We start from the raw sequence: 17,935 nt of genomic DNA, 5'->3' as shown, positions 1-17,935 counted from the left end.
AGTTTCATATTACAGTTCTAATCACATTCAAAGAATTAGTTTCTAAAATCCAATAACAAAATGCCAGGAAAGAGAATTTTATTGAGTCAACTCGGTGGCAATCACCACTGACCCAGTCAACCCAGACCAGAGGAAAGTCTTAGTATGTTTTGCACCCTCGAGGAGATGTATCTATTAATACACTCATTCTCCCGCCCAGCCTGCGGCATGTATTCTGTGAATACAAAGCAAGCTATGGCCATCCAGAGACCATTATCAGGTAATAACCAAAAAAATGCAGAAGGCTGCAAACAAGAAAAAGAGTTTATTGAGAGTGCTAAGAATTGCATTTTGGGAGGCAACCATTTGAATGGCAACTCACATGTGCTCCAGGTGGGGCAATAGACAATAGTGGGGGATTATAAAGGCAACAGAGACATTCTAGAGAAGAAACAAAGGTTATCATTACAGAACTATGACTGGTGCTGGCAGGCATTCAGTCACTTGCTGGCAGCAGATTGGTTGCTAAGCTGTGCTCTCTAAGGAGAAAAGAAGAAAGTTCTAGGTGGTCTCAGGATGTCTGGGTTCAAAGTTTATGTTGGGTTTAGCAGTTGATGTGTGTAAGTTCCACTTCCTTAATGCCTCCCAGCTCCATCTTGGATCCCTTTGACATAAGCGACTCCATTTTTTTTAAGCCACTGATACTTAAGAGATTTGTGTTACAACACCTAGCCCACTGAACTAACCCATCATTTATGGAGCCCCTCACACTTCTACTTTTTTCAGCCTTGGAAGACTCCCCCTCCTCCTTCAGTTCCTGCCTCCAGAACATGCAGAATCACAAATTCAGCCTTCCCCAGACCCTGCCTTTTTAAGCAGCCAATCAGTGTGACTGCCAATTAGGACCTGAAAAGGAAGAAAGTATCCTTGGACCTGGCTATGCCCACTAATCTTCATCCCAATTTGGTTTCAAAGACTACATCCCTGGGGCTTCTTGCAGTGAAGGAAAAGGAGTTTGAAGACAGAACAAGTCTGAGACTGCTTCTCATAGGGGATTCACATTCAGATCAGAGAATCTTGGAGGCTGCAGTGGTTGCAATTTAGGGAGAGTCCCTTGGACTGCAAGGAGATCCAACCAGTCCATTCTAAAGGAGATCAGCCATGGGATTTCTTTGGAAGGAATGATGCTGAAGCTGAAACTCCAGTACTTTGGCCACCTCATGTGAAGAGCTGACTCATTGGAAAAGACTCTGATGCTGGGAGGGATTGGGGGCAGGAGGAGAAGGGGACGACAGAGGATGAGATGGCTGGATGGCATCACTGACTCGATGGACGTGAGTCTGAGTGAATTCCGGGAGCTGGTGATGGACAGGGAGGCCTGGCATGCTGCGATTCATGGGGTCGCAAAGAGTTGGACATGACTGAGCCACTGAACTGAACTGAACTGAACTGAAATTAGCTTCATCCATAAAAGATCAGGGCAAAAGCTGGGGGCCCTGACTTTAGAACTTGTTGCAGAGAGGCGAGTCATGACAGCATTTATATTCCACAATAACGCTGGGATTAAAGAGCTTCATGGGAATACATAGTTGGCTACAACCCTGGTGTCCGTAGGAAAGCGTGCCATCTGGAAAGGAGAAGAGAAGACAAGTGAGACCCCAGAACCTAGGACGCAGCCCCAGCTCAGCATATCCTGGGGGTACTGCTCAGTAAATATTCCTGAATGAAGCACAGGATTAATGCATCAACCAACTAATCAAGAATGAGGAGGAAATAGCACATTTCATGGAGGAGGACTCATACTCTTAGTAGAGAGAATGTCAGCCATCTGGGACTGACAGTCTGGAGGTAGGGCCCCCTGGTGGGCTCTCCTGGGATAGCTTTGCAAGCTCTGTATGCAAGCATGCATGCTCAGCCGCTTCAGTCGTGTCCGATTCTTTGCGATGCCATGGACTGTAGCCCGCCAGGTGCCTCTGTCCGTGGGATTCTCCAGGCAAGAACACTGGAGCCATGCCCTCCTCCGGGGGATCTTTCCGACCCAGGGAAGAGTCTCCTGCACGGCAGGCGGATTCTTTATCAGCTGAGCTACCAGGGAAGCCCAAGCTCTATATATTAGAGTACAATCCATCCCCCCACAAAAGAAGGCAGAAAGGATGAAGAGAAACTGTCCTCTCCGCCCTGCCCATTTCTCCCCCAATACATGTCCCTAATTCCCCAAAACCCCATCCCAGTCAGTCCCACTCAGCCTAGTTCCAGTTTCCTTCGGGAGCTGAACTCCCTGCTTTCCCCCTCTGTTCCTTCCTCCTCTCTCCCTCAGTCAGCCTTCCCTCTCTCCTTCATCCCTTTCCGCCTCCCCTCTCCTCCCCCTCCCTTAAAGGTCCCCATTCTCGTTAAGGGCCAGTGGCAGCCCAGTACCAGAACGAGGGGATATGCTTCACTAATTTAGCTTAAAAAAAGAAAACCAACCCCTTTCTATGTGGCTCCTGCTCCCAGGGTTCCTGAGGGACCACTTTCCTGAGTCCCACAGCCACCCCGACTTGTCCTTGGGGTCCAGGTACTCACAGGGTCCCATGGAGGGTTCATACTATCCCCTGAGCCCCTCTCCTGGAACACCCACTGTCAACCCCTAATCTCCAGCAAAGTTCACCCCCGAGACCTGTTAGGCACCACCTACTTTCGAAGATCCTCCTCAGAAAGCACTGCTGGCTGCCTTGAGTCTGGCAGGTGCTTCCCCCAGTCTCGCAGACCCCGCTGGCGTTGACTCTGTTACACTGGAAACATTCTAGAGCTGGAAAGTGAAACCAACATAATAAGGTTCTTCCGGACCAGCCTCCCGGCAGCTCAGGAGGGAGAGCACCCTTGACCCAGGGGCGCCTGGACGCTGACGGTTTCCCTCCTCCTGATGAATGTTCTGGAAGGCAGGTGATTTTTCCCTGCTTGGCTTCCACCCGGGCGGAGGCATGCGTGCCCCTAGGCACAAGACCTGCACCCGAGCACAGAGAGCTCCGCAGTCCTCCCAGGGACCCGCGGTGCCGCTGGAGGAAGGGCAAGTCCATCACTGCGGCTCCACGGATCCCACTTGCCAGCTGATTATCACCCCAACCCCAGGGGACGCCACTGAAGATGTTCCGTGTGAATGGCATCTGCAGGAGAGGCTCGATGAGGGTTGGAGTAAGAAGTCAGCACCGCCCACTCCCCTCCTTCTCGCAGAGCCCCCCATCCTCCACCCTTTCTGTTCATCTAAAGAGACAACTCTAGGACTCAGCCTAAAAAGGGGCAGGGAAGAGAGAGACAGGACAGGTGGGCGGAGGGGGTTGGGAAGAAAAAGAGATCAGGAGAGAGTAAGGCAAGATAGGGGGAGAAGAGGAGCAGAGGAAGGGAGAGAGAGAAGAGGCGGAGGAGGGAGAGGAGGGGAGGGAGGAAGAGGAGAGGGAGGAAGAGGGAGAGCAGAGAGGAGAGGAGGGGAGGGAGAGAAGGGGGAGGAGGGAGAGAGGGTGATTGACAGAGGAAGGGAGGGAGACGAGGACCAGAAGAGAGGGAGGGATCTGCAGGACAAACGCATGCGCCTGGGGTCACAGCTCCTCACTCCCTCCTCGCTGGTCCCCGAGTTATTTACCAAACAGTGAGTTCCTGCCAGTGAGAGGCGCTATTCTAGGTGTTGGAAATAGGGTGCTGAAGGGAGCACCGAAATATGCATTCCACCTGTCAAATACTAAACAAATAAATTGGGGAAATGGCTGACAATGAAGAAATAAGAAAGGTTATTTCAGGTCCTGGTGACTCATGACAATGGGAAGGAGGATCATGGAGGAGTGAGCGTGAGGAGGCTGTGGGGAGGCAGAGAGCTTTCTCAGGGGTGACTTGAGCTCAAACCTGATTTTTTTTTATGCTAACCACTAAAACAACTGGCAGTAGCTAGCAAACTGGTTCCAGCAACACACGGGCCAGTGCACAGACAGTTTCTGAGCTGCAGTTAGCTTGGCCAGTTTGAGAAAGAGAAGCATCAGCACAGGCAAAGTGGAAAAAAGGGCGAGAGTATTGTAAAACCAGACTGAAGAGGTTGATAGGGGTCAGACCACATGCACGCATCTGCTTGGACCTGCGCTGTTGCGGTGGTATTCATGGACCATGTGTGGCTGTTGAGCCTGTGAAATGCCAGTAGTCCAAATAGATGGACTGTAAGTCAATTTCAAACACAGCACACACAAATCGTTTAAATTGCTCATCAGTGACTTTGATGTTGATTGCATGCTGAAATGATAGTAGTGTCCGACTCTTCGTGACCTCATGGACTGTAGCCCACCAGTCTCCTCTGTCCATGAGATTCTCCAGACAAGAATACGGGAGTGGGTAGCCATTCCCTCCTTCTGGGGATCTTCCTCACCCAGGGATTGAACCTGCATCTCCTGCGGCTCCTGAATTGCAGAATTCTTTACCACTGAGCCACCAGGGAAGCCCAATAGTTTAGATATATTGGGTTAAATAAAGTGTATATTAAAGTTAATTTTCCACATTTCTGAGTTTTTTAATATGCCTACTGGAAGAGTAAAAATGATGTCTGCAGCTTGGCTTGCATCTTATTTGGACCATCATTTAGGCCATCATAAGAACTGACATTGTATTCAAAGTTGGAAAAGGCCATAAGAGGCTTTTTCAATAGGCAGTGACATTGACTAGCTTTTTGCATGTACACTCTGGCAACTCTGTAGACAATAGACTTTAAAGGAGAGAGTAACAGAGGCCCAGGACAGGGTTGGTGGAAACTGGGAAGTTGGGACGGAAGCCACAAGTCAACTGCGTCCAAGCAAAAATTTGAGAAATTATAGGTCAGGTATATTGAAATAGGATTTCTCAGGTGGTGCTAGTGGTAAAGAACCCACCTGCTAATACAGGAGATGCAGGAGACCCAGGTTCGATCTCTGCGTGGGGAAGATCCCCTGGAGGACAACATGGCAACCCACTCCAGTATTCTTGCCTGGAGAATCCCATGGACAGAGAAGCCCGGCAGGCTACAGTCCATAGGGTCACAAAGAGTCAGACACGACTGAAGTGACTAAGTTTGCACACATAAACGAAGTGTGTATGTGGGAAACAGGGACTAGGAAACCTACAACAGAGCAAATAGAAGGTCATTGCCTTGTGCTTCTCATGGTTTCATCTTTTTGTGTCATTTAAAACTACACATTTATGTTTTTATTTACTCACACGTTTTTATTTTGCAAGAAACGTTCCAAAATTTCAAAAATAATGAACTTTGAAAAATTCACACTCAGTTAAAAAAACTGAGCTCTCGATTCCGCTTCCTCTAAACTTAATGATGATTGTGTAACCTGAGCAGTCTGTCTTGTCAGTATTCACTGTCAACCCTGGATCTGTGATGTCCTTGAGCACATGAAACCCTACTGGAGATACGAATCTGCTTGAGGATTTCAGTGACTCTCTTGAAAGTTATAATCATTTCATTCGAACTGTGCCCTTGGATAATTTCATATGAGCAGCTGCAACAAAGGCCTCAAGTGCCACTGGCTCAAGCAGGTGCAATTCTTCTTGCCCAACCCACAGCCCCCAGCCTCCACCTGCACACGCTGAGGCAGCCCCTGCAGCACATGTGACTCTGACACACTCATCATGCACATCAGGCAGCTCAAACAGTGGAGAGCAAATGCCCCTGGGAGCACCCTTCTTCCAAGAACAGATGGGTTATTGGTGGATGAATACACCAACTTTCCTCCCGTGACTTGGATCCCCTACACTGCCCTCCACAATTTCCGGCAGGATGGGCTCCATTTGTTCACCATAGTGTCCAGCTTATTAATTTCTTTGCGTGTTCCCAGGTGGCACTAGTAGTAAAGAACCCGCCTACCAATGCAAGAGACATGAGAGATGTGGGTTCGATCCCTGGGTTGGGAAGATCCCTGGGAGGAGGGCATGGCAACCCACTCCAGTATTCTTGCCTGGAGAATCCCATGGACAGAGGAGCCCGGCGGGCTACAGTCCATAGGGTCACAGAGAGTTGGACATGACTGAAGCAACCAGGCATGCCTGCACATTGTCTTACTTCCCCACACCCCTCCTGGTATTTCCTGGAATCAGCTTCCAGACAAATGATTTTTTATTCCTATCAGCTTCAGATGATGGATTTTCATTTAGATCAAGTGTATGCTCTTATAAATTAATTTTTCATATTTTGTACTCCAAGTCTTCTTGTGCTTTTACAGAACAAACAAAACATTGACTATTAGCAGGCTGATTCCATTTGCTAAAGAACATTGGGAAAAAAGTGGTGCCTGTTAATGCCAATGATCATTCCAGTTTTAATCAATCATGGAATTAAAAAAAAAACTATGAAAGTATATTCTGTAGAAGGTGAAACACTTTTTGTAATGCTATAATACATTTAATTGGAAAATCCACAAAGCACATAAACGTGTTAATTTTTGCAGTGGAAGAATAAATACAAATGCCAGTAGAATATGATATTGCAGCAAAAGTGACTAAACTGAGAACCCAGAGAGTGAAAAATGCCCTTGCAGTTGGTTTTCATGCACACATAATTGTGAATTGTGTCCTGTGTCCAAACAAGATAGTATATGAATATAAATAAATATATATGTAAGTATATTTTAATATTTATACATTATAAACATATCATATATGAATATTAAAATACACAAATATCTATTAATACATGAATATTAAAGTAAGTGATGTCTTTGTATAGCATATATTATGAACCATATATATGAAAATATACATTCTATATGTATGTGCACACACACACCCACAGGTAAAATAACTGGACTGTAAAAGTTGTGTGGTAAAGGTGATGTGGAATAAAAAATAGTCTTCAGCAAAAATTCTCCCTGCTCCCTGTCATCAAGCAGATCAGAAAATGGTTACGCTTCTGAAGAACTACACTGGGATTCAATCTGTGTTCTACAACAAGTAAAGGACATTTTGTAAAAGGTCCTGCAAGTATTAATTGCATTTTGGTCACATAATAGAGTGTCTGACTCCGGTTTTTGATGTTTCACAGCTGGCAACCTTGAAGTCTTGCCCCTCGTGCCTCACATGCGGGCCCCAGGGGCTCCTTCTTTCAACATTGGTGGGAGTTTCACGCCACACAAGCCCCTACCTGAATGCAAGAACCATCGCCCTGCCTCTCTTCCTCACCATCATCTAAATTCAAGAGTCTCCTTTCTCTGATCCCCCAAGCCATCACAAGACACCTGGCAGTAAGCCCTGCTCTCCCAAGAAAGCCTCATGAGATAACTAATTAAGGCTTTTCACACCCTCCTGATAAATATGTGGCATCATCAGTCTTGACATGTAATCCAAGTTTGGGTGAGGATTCATCCTGTTTCTATCATATAACCCCAACAGTTTAACGTCAAGTGTTCAACAAATGAAGTACCCAAGTATTTCAGCTTTCAAAAATGTTTAACCAGTTGAAATGATGAAAAATAGACTTTCAAGCAAAAAAGATATAGAAATATATTCCTACAAAAGCAGAATGCCCCAGATTATAGGGTAAATGGTAATCTTATCTCTTGGAAATTCTAATGTCTAGGCAGGCAGACAAAGAGTGGAAGAGACAGGCAATGCCTAGAACCCTAAGCCGCCATTCAGCCAGGTTCCCCTCTGCCCTCCTACATGCTGAGCGCGGGGGGAGCAGGGGAGCTTACCTTGCGGGAGTCCGAGCAGTGAGGACAGGACCACCAGCAGCAGTAGCAGAAGGCACTTAGCCATCTCTGGATCTGGCTCAAGTCCCAAAGACTTACAGAAGGCAGGACCGAACCACAGCATCAAGAGCCTCTGAGATCCCGACTTTATAATTCCAGGCTGGGAGGAGCAGCCAATGGCAGCCCAGACAAAGGCTTGCACTTTCCCAGACAAAGAGAAGAGTGCCTGAAGGAACTAGGGCCCTACATTCTTTATAGCAATTACTGGTCTTGCTCACTTCCACTGGCCCTACTGAGGAAGCCAAGGTATGTAAGAAGAGCTGACTCTCCTGTGTCCCCATTGCGCAATTATAAAAATTGAAGACTAGAGTCTGACTTACATCACCTAGGGACTTGGGAATTCGGTCGAATTCATGATGTTTTACCATTTAAGAGGTTTACCATATTGAACGGAACTACTGAAGTATCGGAGAAGGCAATGGCACCCCACTCCAGTACTCTTGCCTGGAAAATCCCATGGACGGAGGACCCTGGTAGGCCGCAGTCCAAGGAGTCTCTAGGAGTCGGACACGACTGAGCGACTTCCCTTTCACTTTTCACTTTCATGCATTGGAGAAGGAAATGGCAGCCCACTCCAGTGTTCTTGCCTGGAGAATCCCAGGGATGGGGGAGCCTGGTGGGCTGCCGTCTATGGAGTCGCACAGGGTCGGACATGACTGAAGTGACTTAGCAGTAGCAGCACTGAAGTATGGTGTGGGGGAAGTGGGAACAAGCAACAGGTTCATTGCTCACTTACTCGCTCAGGGGGGGCAAGCTGGTTCCTTATATGGGGCGACGGTAGGGGTTTGTCCAGGGGTCAGGCAAGAGGAGTTACTTAGGTGGTTGCCCACCCCTTTAGCAGTGCTGAGTGCAGGGGCCATGCATATACCCTACATTTGCTCCCAGCTCTTCAGAAATTGGGTTTTTGGTCTCTTTTTATCTTGTCCATAATCTGCTCCAACTGCACATGTACGCAGTCATTTTTAGTTTCTGGGAGGTTTTTTGCTCAAGGAGCATTTGTCAGATACAAGGCCTGGAGCAAATTGTCCCAGCCTGTTTGTTAGATACAAGCACTTGAGCAAAGGATCCCAGCCTGTCTCAGTAGTATTGTCTCCTTTCTTGGAAATAAAACACAATTGCATTTGTTTTTTTCACTTTTTGGCTAATAGGAGCAAAATGGAGTATTTCTCCCCAGGTTATCAAAATCTGTACTACAAGTGTTACTGAAAGAGTGTAGGGGGGTCCGGCTGCTCACCGCTCAAAAGCCAAAAAACAGGCCAGGTTGGTGGAGAGTTTGCTTTATTTCAGGTGTTGGCAACTGGGGGTGGGGGCGGAGGTGGGCAGGGAGGGTGGTGGACGTCTGTCCAAAGGCTGGCTCCCCTCCCTCCCCTGGCAATCAGTGGGGCAAGAGCTTTTATAGACAGAAGGAAGGGGCCACATGCAGAAACAGCACAGTCAGCTGCTTCACATTGGTCACTGACGGTCTGGCCCCCATCATTTTGACTTTTAGGTATAGTGAATCTTCAGTTCCAGGGTCCATTTGTTCCCCCCGTTTTTAGACGAATTCTCAGAATTGTGGCAGCTTATGTCATGGGTACAGTTTGGTCATAATGTAACTAAGTTCTTCACCCTAGTGTTTTGGTATCTATAAAACAACTCACAGGATGTAGCTTAAAATATTATCTGTAGTCCTTGGTGGCTCAGATGGTAAAGAATCTGCCTGCAATGCAGGAGACCCGGGTTCAATCCCTGGATCAGAAAGATTCCTTGGAGAAGCGAATGGCAACTCACTCCAGTGTTCTTGCCTGGAGAATTCCACAGACAGAGGAGCCTGGTGGGCTATAGTCCATGGGGTCACAAAGAGTTGGACAAGACTGAGTGACTTTCACTTCTCTTGAGAAAGAACTAAAGGTCCTTGACATGACCATATTATTATTATTTTGGTCTCCGTTGACTGTTTTCCTTTATTTCTTGATTTCTCATTTGTCTGATTAAACTTATTCTTTGACTAAAGTTTCCCACAGACAAAAGGCAGATAGAAGACATGGAGGGAGTGGGTTGGGGGGAAGGACCATAGGGTCCTGCCCTGTTTCACAAGTGACCCAGAGTTTTCATTATTTTTTTAATCTCATTTTTCCTTTTTAAATAAAATTTTCTTTTCTATTCTGGATGCTGGACTACAGCTAGTGGAGAACTCACTTTCCAGAATGGTGTCAGAAGAAAATCTGCTGACCCATCCCCACACCATCCAATGAAATAACTAACTGGCAAAAAGGATCTTAAATACAATCATTCTAAATCTCTGAAAATTGTCATAACGGCATACAGCAAATCAGGAAACTATTTTTTTTCCCCAAGAAAATCTACTAAATCTCTGTAGGAACAGTGAGAATCTGGGCAGGTGGTGCCACCAAAAGTGGGATCCAGAGGCTTGCCACTCAGAAGCCACTGAAGAGGCCAGGTTGGTGGAAGGAAAGTTCGCTTTAGCTTGGATTCCAGCAGTCCATAAGAATATAAGAATCTGAAGCTCTCCCCCAAAAGAACAACCTTGATTTTAAACAGAGTGTGGGGATGTTCAAGAAAAAGGGCGCCCTCAAAAACAATGGAGATTTTGGTGGTAAGTAAAGAAAAGATTCTTACCTCCCTGCAAGGACCACCATAAACTATAGGTTAGCTAGTTTACCAGAGAGACCCAGAGAGAGAAACAGCTAAGAAAATCCTACTTGGGGCAGAACAGATTTGAAAGACTGGCCTGAAGGTTGACCTTTGCAAAGGGTCAACCCTTTGAAAATAATTGGATCAGACTCTGAAGATTTTCGTGTCTCAGGAGGCCATCAGCAGGTAAGCATGAAGTCCACAGCTTGGTGTAATGACAGTTTCACAGAAAATCAGGGAAAGATCTGGCATACCCTTCTCATCCCAGGATGACTGTGACCATGCACTGAACTGTGCCCTCTAAGAGTGACGTCAGAGCTGACACACTACGGGGGAAATAGATTTCACTACATTTGAAACCGCTGGGGTGTCATCTCGGGCGGCTCTGAAGAGCACTGGTACCATAGTCCCTTATGTCTCAGCACAAAAAGAATTCGGTGACCGGCAGAGTGATAGATGAGGTTCCCAGGTGGTGCGGTGGTAAAGAATTGCTCTGCCAATGCAGGAGATGCAAGAGACGCAGGTTCAATTTCTGGGTCAGGGACGATCCCTTGGAGTAGGAAATGACACCCTACTCCACTATTTTTGCCTGGAAGATTCCATGGGCAGAGAAGCCTAGTGAGCCATAGTCCACGGGGCTGCAAAGAGTTGGACACAGCTGTATTACTGAGCACACACAGCAGAGTGATGGATAAGAAGTGATGTATTAGAATAGGATGCTTGTGAGGCTTACAAGTAGTGGACAAGAGGGTACCATGCCTTGAGAACTTATGGGGCTACAGTTTTATAATCAAAGGAAAGGTGGGGAAGTGGAGAAGAACTTCTTGGTCTTTCTTGAATAGACATCATGTTTCTGTCATCAGCTCCTCCTCCAGTTGACCAGGGGAATTTTCTTGTTTCTACATGGTCAAGCTAGGCTCGCAAATTACTGTTTCTGTGTGTGAGAGCACATGCCCTAGGGATCATTAATTTACTGAACTCACCGGGTAGGCTGTGGGTCTCATGCCTCCATTGTTTTATTGTTTCGGGGCATGTCTCATGCTTCTGTTTCATGGTTTTGTTGTTATGCAAGCCTGCTTGGTTTTGTGATTAAGCAAACCTGCTTTCGTGAGTAATCATTAGCTTAGGGGGTCTCTCACATTTTTTTCTACTTACAATCCTCTAGTGGGATTAACTAATCACCGACTTTGTCCCTTTGTGCTGTCCCTGTCACAGTAGTCCAACCAAGTCACTAAGCAAATAAACAGAAAATCACAACAAAATAACAAACGCTGGGAGGCAAGGTGAAAGAGCAGGAATCAATATCCAGAATTGCAGTGATGATTTATTTAAATGTTCAGTTTTCAACCCCATATCATGAGAAATGCAAAGAAACAGGAAAGTATGACCCATACACAGAAAGAAAATAAAATAGGCGATAAAAACCTCCTATGACTGGGGGGTGGGAGGTGTGGAGGGGGAGATGCTGCTCAGAGGGCACAAATTTTCATTATAAGATGACTAAGTTCTGGAGATCTAATGTACAGCATGGTGACTATACTTAACAAAACTGTATCGTGTACTTGACACTTGCTAAGAGAATAGATCTTGAGGGTTCTTACAACATACACACACACCCAAAGATAACTATGTAAGGTAGATTTTAAAAAATAATTTTTTTATTTAACATTTGTTTTTGGCTATACTGGGTCTTCGGTGCTGTGTGCTGGCTTTTCTCTAGCTGTGGCAAGCAGGGGTTACTGTCTGGTTGCAGTGCTCTGGCTCCTTATTATTGGTGGCTCTTTTGTTGAAGAGCACAGACTCTAGGTGCGTAGGCTTCAGTGGTTGCAGCACATGGGCTCAGTAGTTGTGGCTCCCAGGCTCTAGAGCACAGGCTCAGTAGTCATGGTCCATGCACCACATGCTCCGTGGCATGTGGGACCTTCCTGGACCAAGACTGAACCTGTGTCTCCTACATTGGCAGGCATATTCTTTACCACTGATGCACCAGGGAAGTCCCATACATGTTTTAATTAGCTTGACTGTGGTAATCATTTCACAGCATGTACATACATGAAACCATTACACTGTATCTTCTAAACATACATAATTGTCATTATCGATTATACCTCAGTAAGGGCTTCCCTGTGAAACTAGTGGTAAAAAACCTGCCTGCCAATGCAGGAGACATAAAGACATAAGTTTGATCCCTGAGTCAGGAAGATCCCTGGAGAAGGGCATGACAATCCACTCCAGTATTCTTGCCTGGAGAATCCCATGGACAAAGGAGGCTGGCAGGTTACAGCCCATAGCGTCACACAAACTCACACTACAGAAGCAACTTAACATACACATATACCTCAATAAAGCTGGGGTAGGGGTTTCAGCTGGAAAAAAAAAAAGCGCAGTCTAAAAGTTGAGTTGTTGTTCAGTCACGTAGCTGTGTCCAACTCTTTTTTGATCCCATGAACTGTAGCCCAACAGGCTTCTCTGTCCATGGGATTTCCCAGGCAACAATATTGGAGTGGGTTGCCGTTTCCTTCTCCAGGAAATCTTCCTGACCCATGTCTCTTGGATTAGTAGGCAGATTCTTTACCACTGAGCCCCTGGGGAAGCCCATGTTGAAAGATATGTCAAACGTTTACTGATACTTAAAATCAGATATCCCAAGTTAAGGAATTTCGTGCTTTTCTATGTATGGGAAGATCCAAGAGTCTGAGCTCACTAAAATCTTTCCTTTGCTATGCACCTCAGCTATCTGGGGCTAGTATTACATCCTAAATTCCCTCAGGGCTCACCAGTGTTGCAGAGAAGAAGCCAATTGTGACTCCATGTTGGAAGCCGTTTCTTTGACTTGCTTTTCATTGCTGCTGTTATTACAATCATGCATAATGGCTTGCCTCATAGGACCCTACCTCTATGCCTGAATGTTAAACTAAAGTGCCTTTGTTCAGCTCACAGAGAGATAATCTGACCCTGCCCATGTGTGAATGGCTACAAAAAAGAGATTAACACACCCCTTCCAAAGGCTGGCCCTTCCCAGAGATGTTTTGCAAGACTGAAGACCCTTTTTACTTCCTCACCGCCTCTCTATTCTGCCTTATGACTTTAGTTCCTCATTGCTTCTCTCTCTCTGACTCTATAAAAGAACCTGTCATCCAGACCCTGACAAGATGGTCGCTTTAAGACATGAGTCTGCCATCTTCTCGGTCAGCCTCGGATTTATTGGCCTCTTGTGCACTGAGCAGAGAGAGCTTGGACTCAGTAACAAACTTGGAAAACCAGCCAATAAAACTGAGAGATGAGATGCTGAGGCAAGGAATATGACTTTATTTGGAAAGTCGGCTGACTGAGAAGATGGCAGACTAATGTCTCAAAGTAGCCATCTTGTCAGAGTCTGGATGCCAGGTTCTTATAGAGCCAGAGAGAGAGAAGCAATGAAGAACTAAAATCAAAGACAGAACAGAGAGGCAGAGGCAGTGAGGAAGTACAAAGGGTCTTCAGTCTTGCAAAACATCTCCAGGAAGGGCCGTCCTGTGGAAGGGGTGTGTTAATCTCTTCTTTTTGTCTAGCTATTCACAGGTGGGCAGGGCCAGATTATCTCTCTATGAGATGAACAAAGGCTCTTTAGTTTAACAGTCAGGCACACAGGCAGGAGCCACTGATGCAGGCCATTGTGTATGACTGTAATAACAAAAGGAACAAGAAGCAAGTCAAATAAATAGTTTCCAACATGGAGTCAGAATTGGCTTCTTTATAACAATATGGTTGGTTCTGTTTCTCTGCGGAACCCTGACAGGCACATTATCCAGAAAGCTCAACAAATTCTTAATAGGGTAAACCCAAGAGAGATTTACACCTAGGATTATCATGGTAAAAATGTTTAAAGATCAAAAACGTCATGTAAGTAGCATGGAAAAAAAAAAATGACCCATGACATACAAGGGACTTCCTAAATAAAGTTAAAAGCTGACTTCTCTTCAGAATTAGTGGAGGCCAGAGGACACTGTGACACTACCCCAAAGTGTGTGCAGAAAGTGAAGAGGAACTGAAGAGCCTCCTGATTAAGGTGAAAGAGGAGAGTGAAAGAGTTGCCTTAAAACTCAGCATTTGAAAAACTAAATCATGGCATCTGGCCCCATCACTTCATGGCAAATAGATGGGGAAACAATGAAAACAGTGACAGACTTTATTTTCTTGGGCTCCAAAATCACTGTGGATGGTGACTGCAGCCATGAAATTAAATTCTGTGTCCCCTTCCCTGAATTCCAAAGGGCAGGTTCAGGCAGTTGCCAATCATGGAAGGGATGAAATGCAGAGATAAGGGAGGAACAGTCAGAATGCAATAGTTGTAGCCTTGGGAGCAAGGCTCTGGTCCCCGCTCAAGGCATACACAAAACAATAATTTTGAGCTGTTTTTCAAATAGAGAAACCCCTCCAGGTGGGAGAGGCAAGCTGCCCAGAGGCACATAGACCCAGACAGCTGGAACCAGAGGCTAAAGGTGACCACTCTCACTGACCTCACCACCAACCAATTAGAAGAATGTCCACGAGCTGATCAGACCCTGTTCCTTGAACACTATAAAACTCATTAGTCCCTCTAGGTTGGAACACACAGTTTTGATGGCTCTGGACCCCTTTGCCTGGCAAGACGAAGAAGCTATTCTTTTCTACTTCACTCCAAACTCTGTCTCTGAGATTGAATTCGGTGTTGGGGCACAGATACCTATTCAGCTTCACCTTCTTCTGTCCTCCATGAGCATACTGACTGAAGAAAGCTGCTTTACCAAGTGGTTTTTCTAGTCTCCTGATTATGTGGTTTCTGGGGGCCTCAGGTAGGAAGAGGGATCTTCAGCTTAGCTCAGCCCTGTGGGATTCAGTCCCTGGGAGCTTCTCTACAAAGAATCCAAGTCTAGGGAAGCTTCCAGCTCACTGGGTGTTACAATCACATACTGCTCTCCTTGATGGAGAATGCTGACATTAGGCGGGGTTGGGGGGGGGGGGCAGGGAGCACAACATGAGGGTTGTGGTTGGTTTTATTTGGGGGGAAATGAGGACTATAGCCCAGGAGATTGCATTTCAGATAGCTCTGAGAAACTGCTCTACAGAGGTACGGTGGAGAAGGTCAGTATATATGTGATTTGGTGTATACTTTGGTGAAGAGGGAATTCATGCACTCAGGCACATTTTTTTTCCCCAGAAGATTTCTGCTAGTCAAGAAATTTCTGCTACATCATCATGAAGGATTCTAGTACTTTTCTAGATATGGGGAGATACAAGAACTGGGCTCATAAAATTGGCTCCTGAAGATATCTATCTAAAGACCTGTTCTGCCAGTTTTCCCCAGAGAACAGAATGTCTCATTTCTGTTCTTCGCCCTGAGCTTTTCAGGGGGGTATTCAAAGTCAGCAGCTGCAGCAGTACATAATTTAATCCTCGTAGAGGTAGATGGCAAGTGCCCATGGCAAGTGCTGATTTAAGAGGGAAAGATCTCCACCTGGGGTTATGAAGATGGCTAAAGACACAGCAAGTAACAGTCGGACAGGGGAGACTGATAGCAGTTTATTAGTCGTGTGTGAGTCTGTGTGTGTGTGTGCTCAGTCGTGTCCAACTCTTTGCAGCCCCATAGACTGTGGCCCACCAGACTCCTCTGTCCATGGGATTTCCCAGGCAAGAACACTGGAGCGGGTTGCCATTTCCTCCTCCAGGGCATCTTCCTGATCCAGGCATAGAAGCCATATCTCCTGCATTGGCATGCAGATTCTTTACCACTGCACCGCCTGGGAAGCCAGTATTAGTCACACAAGATGCCCCAATTATGTGGCAGGATAACAAACGGACACACTCAACTCTATCCTTTCCCCCTTATCCTTCCCTGAAGAACTCTAATTTCTTCTAAGAGGCTTCCAAGCTTTTTCAAAACCTGGCCTCACAGAGGGTTTTTGGCAAGCACAAACAGAAGTCGTCTAGGACAACTTCGGGCTTCTCAGCTGGCTCAGTGGTGAAGAATCCACCTGCCAATGCAGGAGACACAAGAGACATGGGTTTGATCCCTGGGTCAGGAAGATTCCCTGGAGGAGGAAATGGCAACCCACTCCAGTATTCTTGCCTGGAGAAATTCATGGACAGAGGAGCCTGGTGGGACCCCCGTCCATGGGGTCCCAAAGAGTTGGACATGACAGAGCAACTAACACTTTGGAACTTGAGGTCTTGTAGACTGGTGAGGTAAAGTTTCATTCATTGTTCTTTTAGGGGATTTTCCTCATTCTCTTAATTGAGAGTCATTCCTCTGCATTTTCATTTTACTGAACTTCATCTGTCTCTATGAATTTTGGAGAAACTATTGTCTGCTGTGGTGTTGAAGGAGTATTTCTATGTGGGAGCATCCCTGTGTAGTCTGTGTCCAGTATTTTTGTTACAAGGGCTGGTTTTAGTGTGGATGCCAGCCATGTCTTTCCTCCAAGTGCGCTGGCCATATGCCCTTGGTAGACTGTGTGTGTTGTCTTGGGGTTTTAGAGCCTGTGCAGGATATGAGGTGGGGCTTCCTGTCCACACTGTGCTGTCCCTGCTCTGGCAAGGGTGGGGTCTGCTCCCCAGTTGCTGAAGTAGAGGTCCAAGGGTCTGGTTTGATCAGGCTCCATTGCTGTGGAATGCATTCCTGGCCCCAGAGGAGAAGATTGCTGAAGCGAGTGAAGCCTGTGCAGGCGCAGAGGGTCCAAACGTTCCTGCCTAGGTATCCGTGGTTCCGTTCAAGTCAGTTCCAACTTCAAGCCTTTTCTGTTGTGTTGATCTCAGATCTAGGGTATGCCTATGGTGCGGAGTGGTGGTGTAAGTTTGGAGGTTGGGGTGTTGTGGCTGCAAGAATTGAGGTGACTGACATTTCCCAAGACCTGTCTTCCCCAGACCCTGGGCTGTAGCTAAACCAAGTCCTCTCCCAGGGCCTATCCGATGTTCAGCGCTTAACCACTGCACCCTCTGTGGCACCACCCAGCCTCTTGTGAAGGTGGTGGCCACTAAGGCCTATCCGAGTCATAGGCCAGCCACCCTCATCTGTCTGTGCTGAGCGCTTAGTCACTACGTCATGTCCGACTCTTGCAACCCCTTGGACTGTAGCCCACCAGGCTCCTCTGTCCATGAGGATTCTCCAGGCAAGAATACTGGAGTGGGTTGCCATGCCCTCCCCAGGGGATCCCTCCAGGGGATCTTCCCAACCTAGAGACTAAACCCAGGTCTCCCTCATTACAAGCGGATTCTTTACCATCTGAGCCACTTATGCACGCTTGTTCCTTGGAAGAAAAGCTAAAACCTAGACAGCATATTAAAAAGCAGAGACATTATTTTGCCGACAAAGGTCCGTCTAGTCAAAACTATGGTTTTTCCAGTAGTCATGTATGGATGTGGGAGTTGGACTATAAAGAAAGCTGAGTGCCAAAGAACTGATGCTTTTGAACTGTGGTGTTGGAGAAGACTCTTGAGAGTCCCTTGGACTGCAAGGAGATCCAACCAGTCTATCCTAAAGGAAAAGACTTTCCTGCCGGGGTCCAGCCCCGGTGGATCCAGGGAATTCGAAGCGGGGACGGCGTCGGCGAGGATCAGGAAAC

The 17,935-nt window shown here is 46.5% G+C and overlaps 1 protein-coding gene across 1 annotated transcript; it reads right to left on the bottom strand.

The window, feature by feature from the left end:
- Nucleotides 1–285: 285 nt before the first annotated feature.
- Nucleotides 286–7,783, bottom strand: SSLP1 (secreted seminal-vesicle Ly-6 protein 1). Its single transcript, NM_001105478.2, has 3 exons — nucleotides 7,665–7,783; nucleotides 2,654–2,767; nucleotides 286–1,606 (listed from the first exon to the last, which is right to left on the bottom strand). The coding sequence occupies exons 1-3, from the start codon at nucleotides 7,726–7,728 to the stop codon at nucleotides 1,482–1,484; spliced, it is 303 nt and encodes a 100-aa protein (NP_001098948.1). The 5' UTR covers nucleotides 7,729–7,783; the 3' UTR covers nucleotides 286–1,481.
- Nucleotides 7,784–17,935: the final 10,152 nt, after the last annotated feature.

The sequence above is a fragment of the Bos taurus genome, chromosome 29 (assembly GCF_002263795.3).
Source record: "Bos taurus isolate L1 Dominette 01449 registration number 42190680 breed Hereford chromosome 29, ARS-UCD2.0, whole genome shotgun sequence".
Taxonomy (NCBI): Eukaryota; Metazoa; Chordata; class Mammalia; order Artiodactyla; family Bovidae; genus Bos; species Bos taurus.
The sequence above is the reverse complement of the archived record's forward strand: the minus strand, read 5'-3'. Positions and strand labels throughout refer to the sequence as shown.

Excerpts from the sequence above, each read along its gene's own strand:
- SSLP1 (NM_001105478.2), bottom strand. The coding sequence starts at position 7,728 with ATGGCTAAGTGCCTTCTGCTACTGCTGCTGGTGGTCCTGTCCTCACTG. Across the intron at positions 2,768-7,664 it reads ACTGCTCGGACTCCCGCAAG|CTCTAGAATGTTTCCAGTGT; the intron begins GTAAGCTCCCCT and ends TTCACTTTCCAG. Across the intron at positions 1,607-2,653 it reads TCTGAGGAGGATCTTCGAAA|ATGGCACGCTTTCCTACGGA; the intron begins GTAGGTGGTGCC and ends TCTCCTTTCCAG.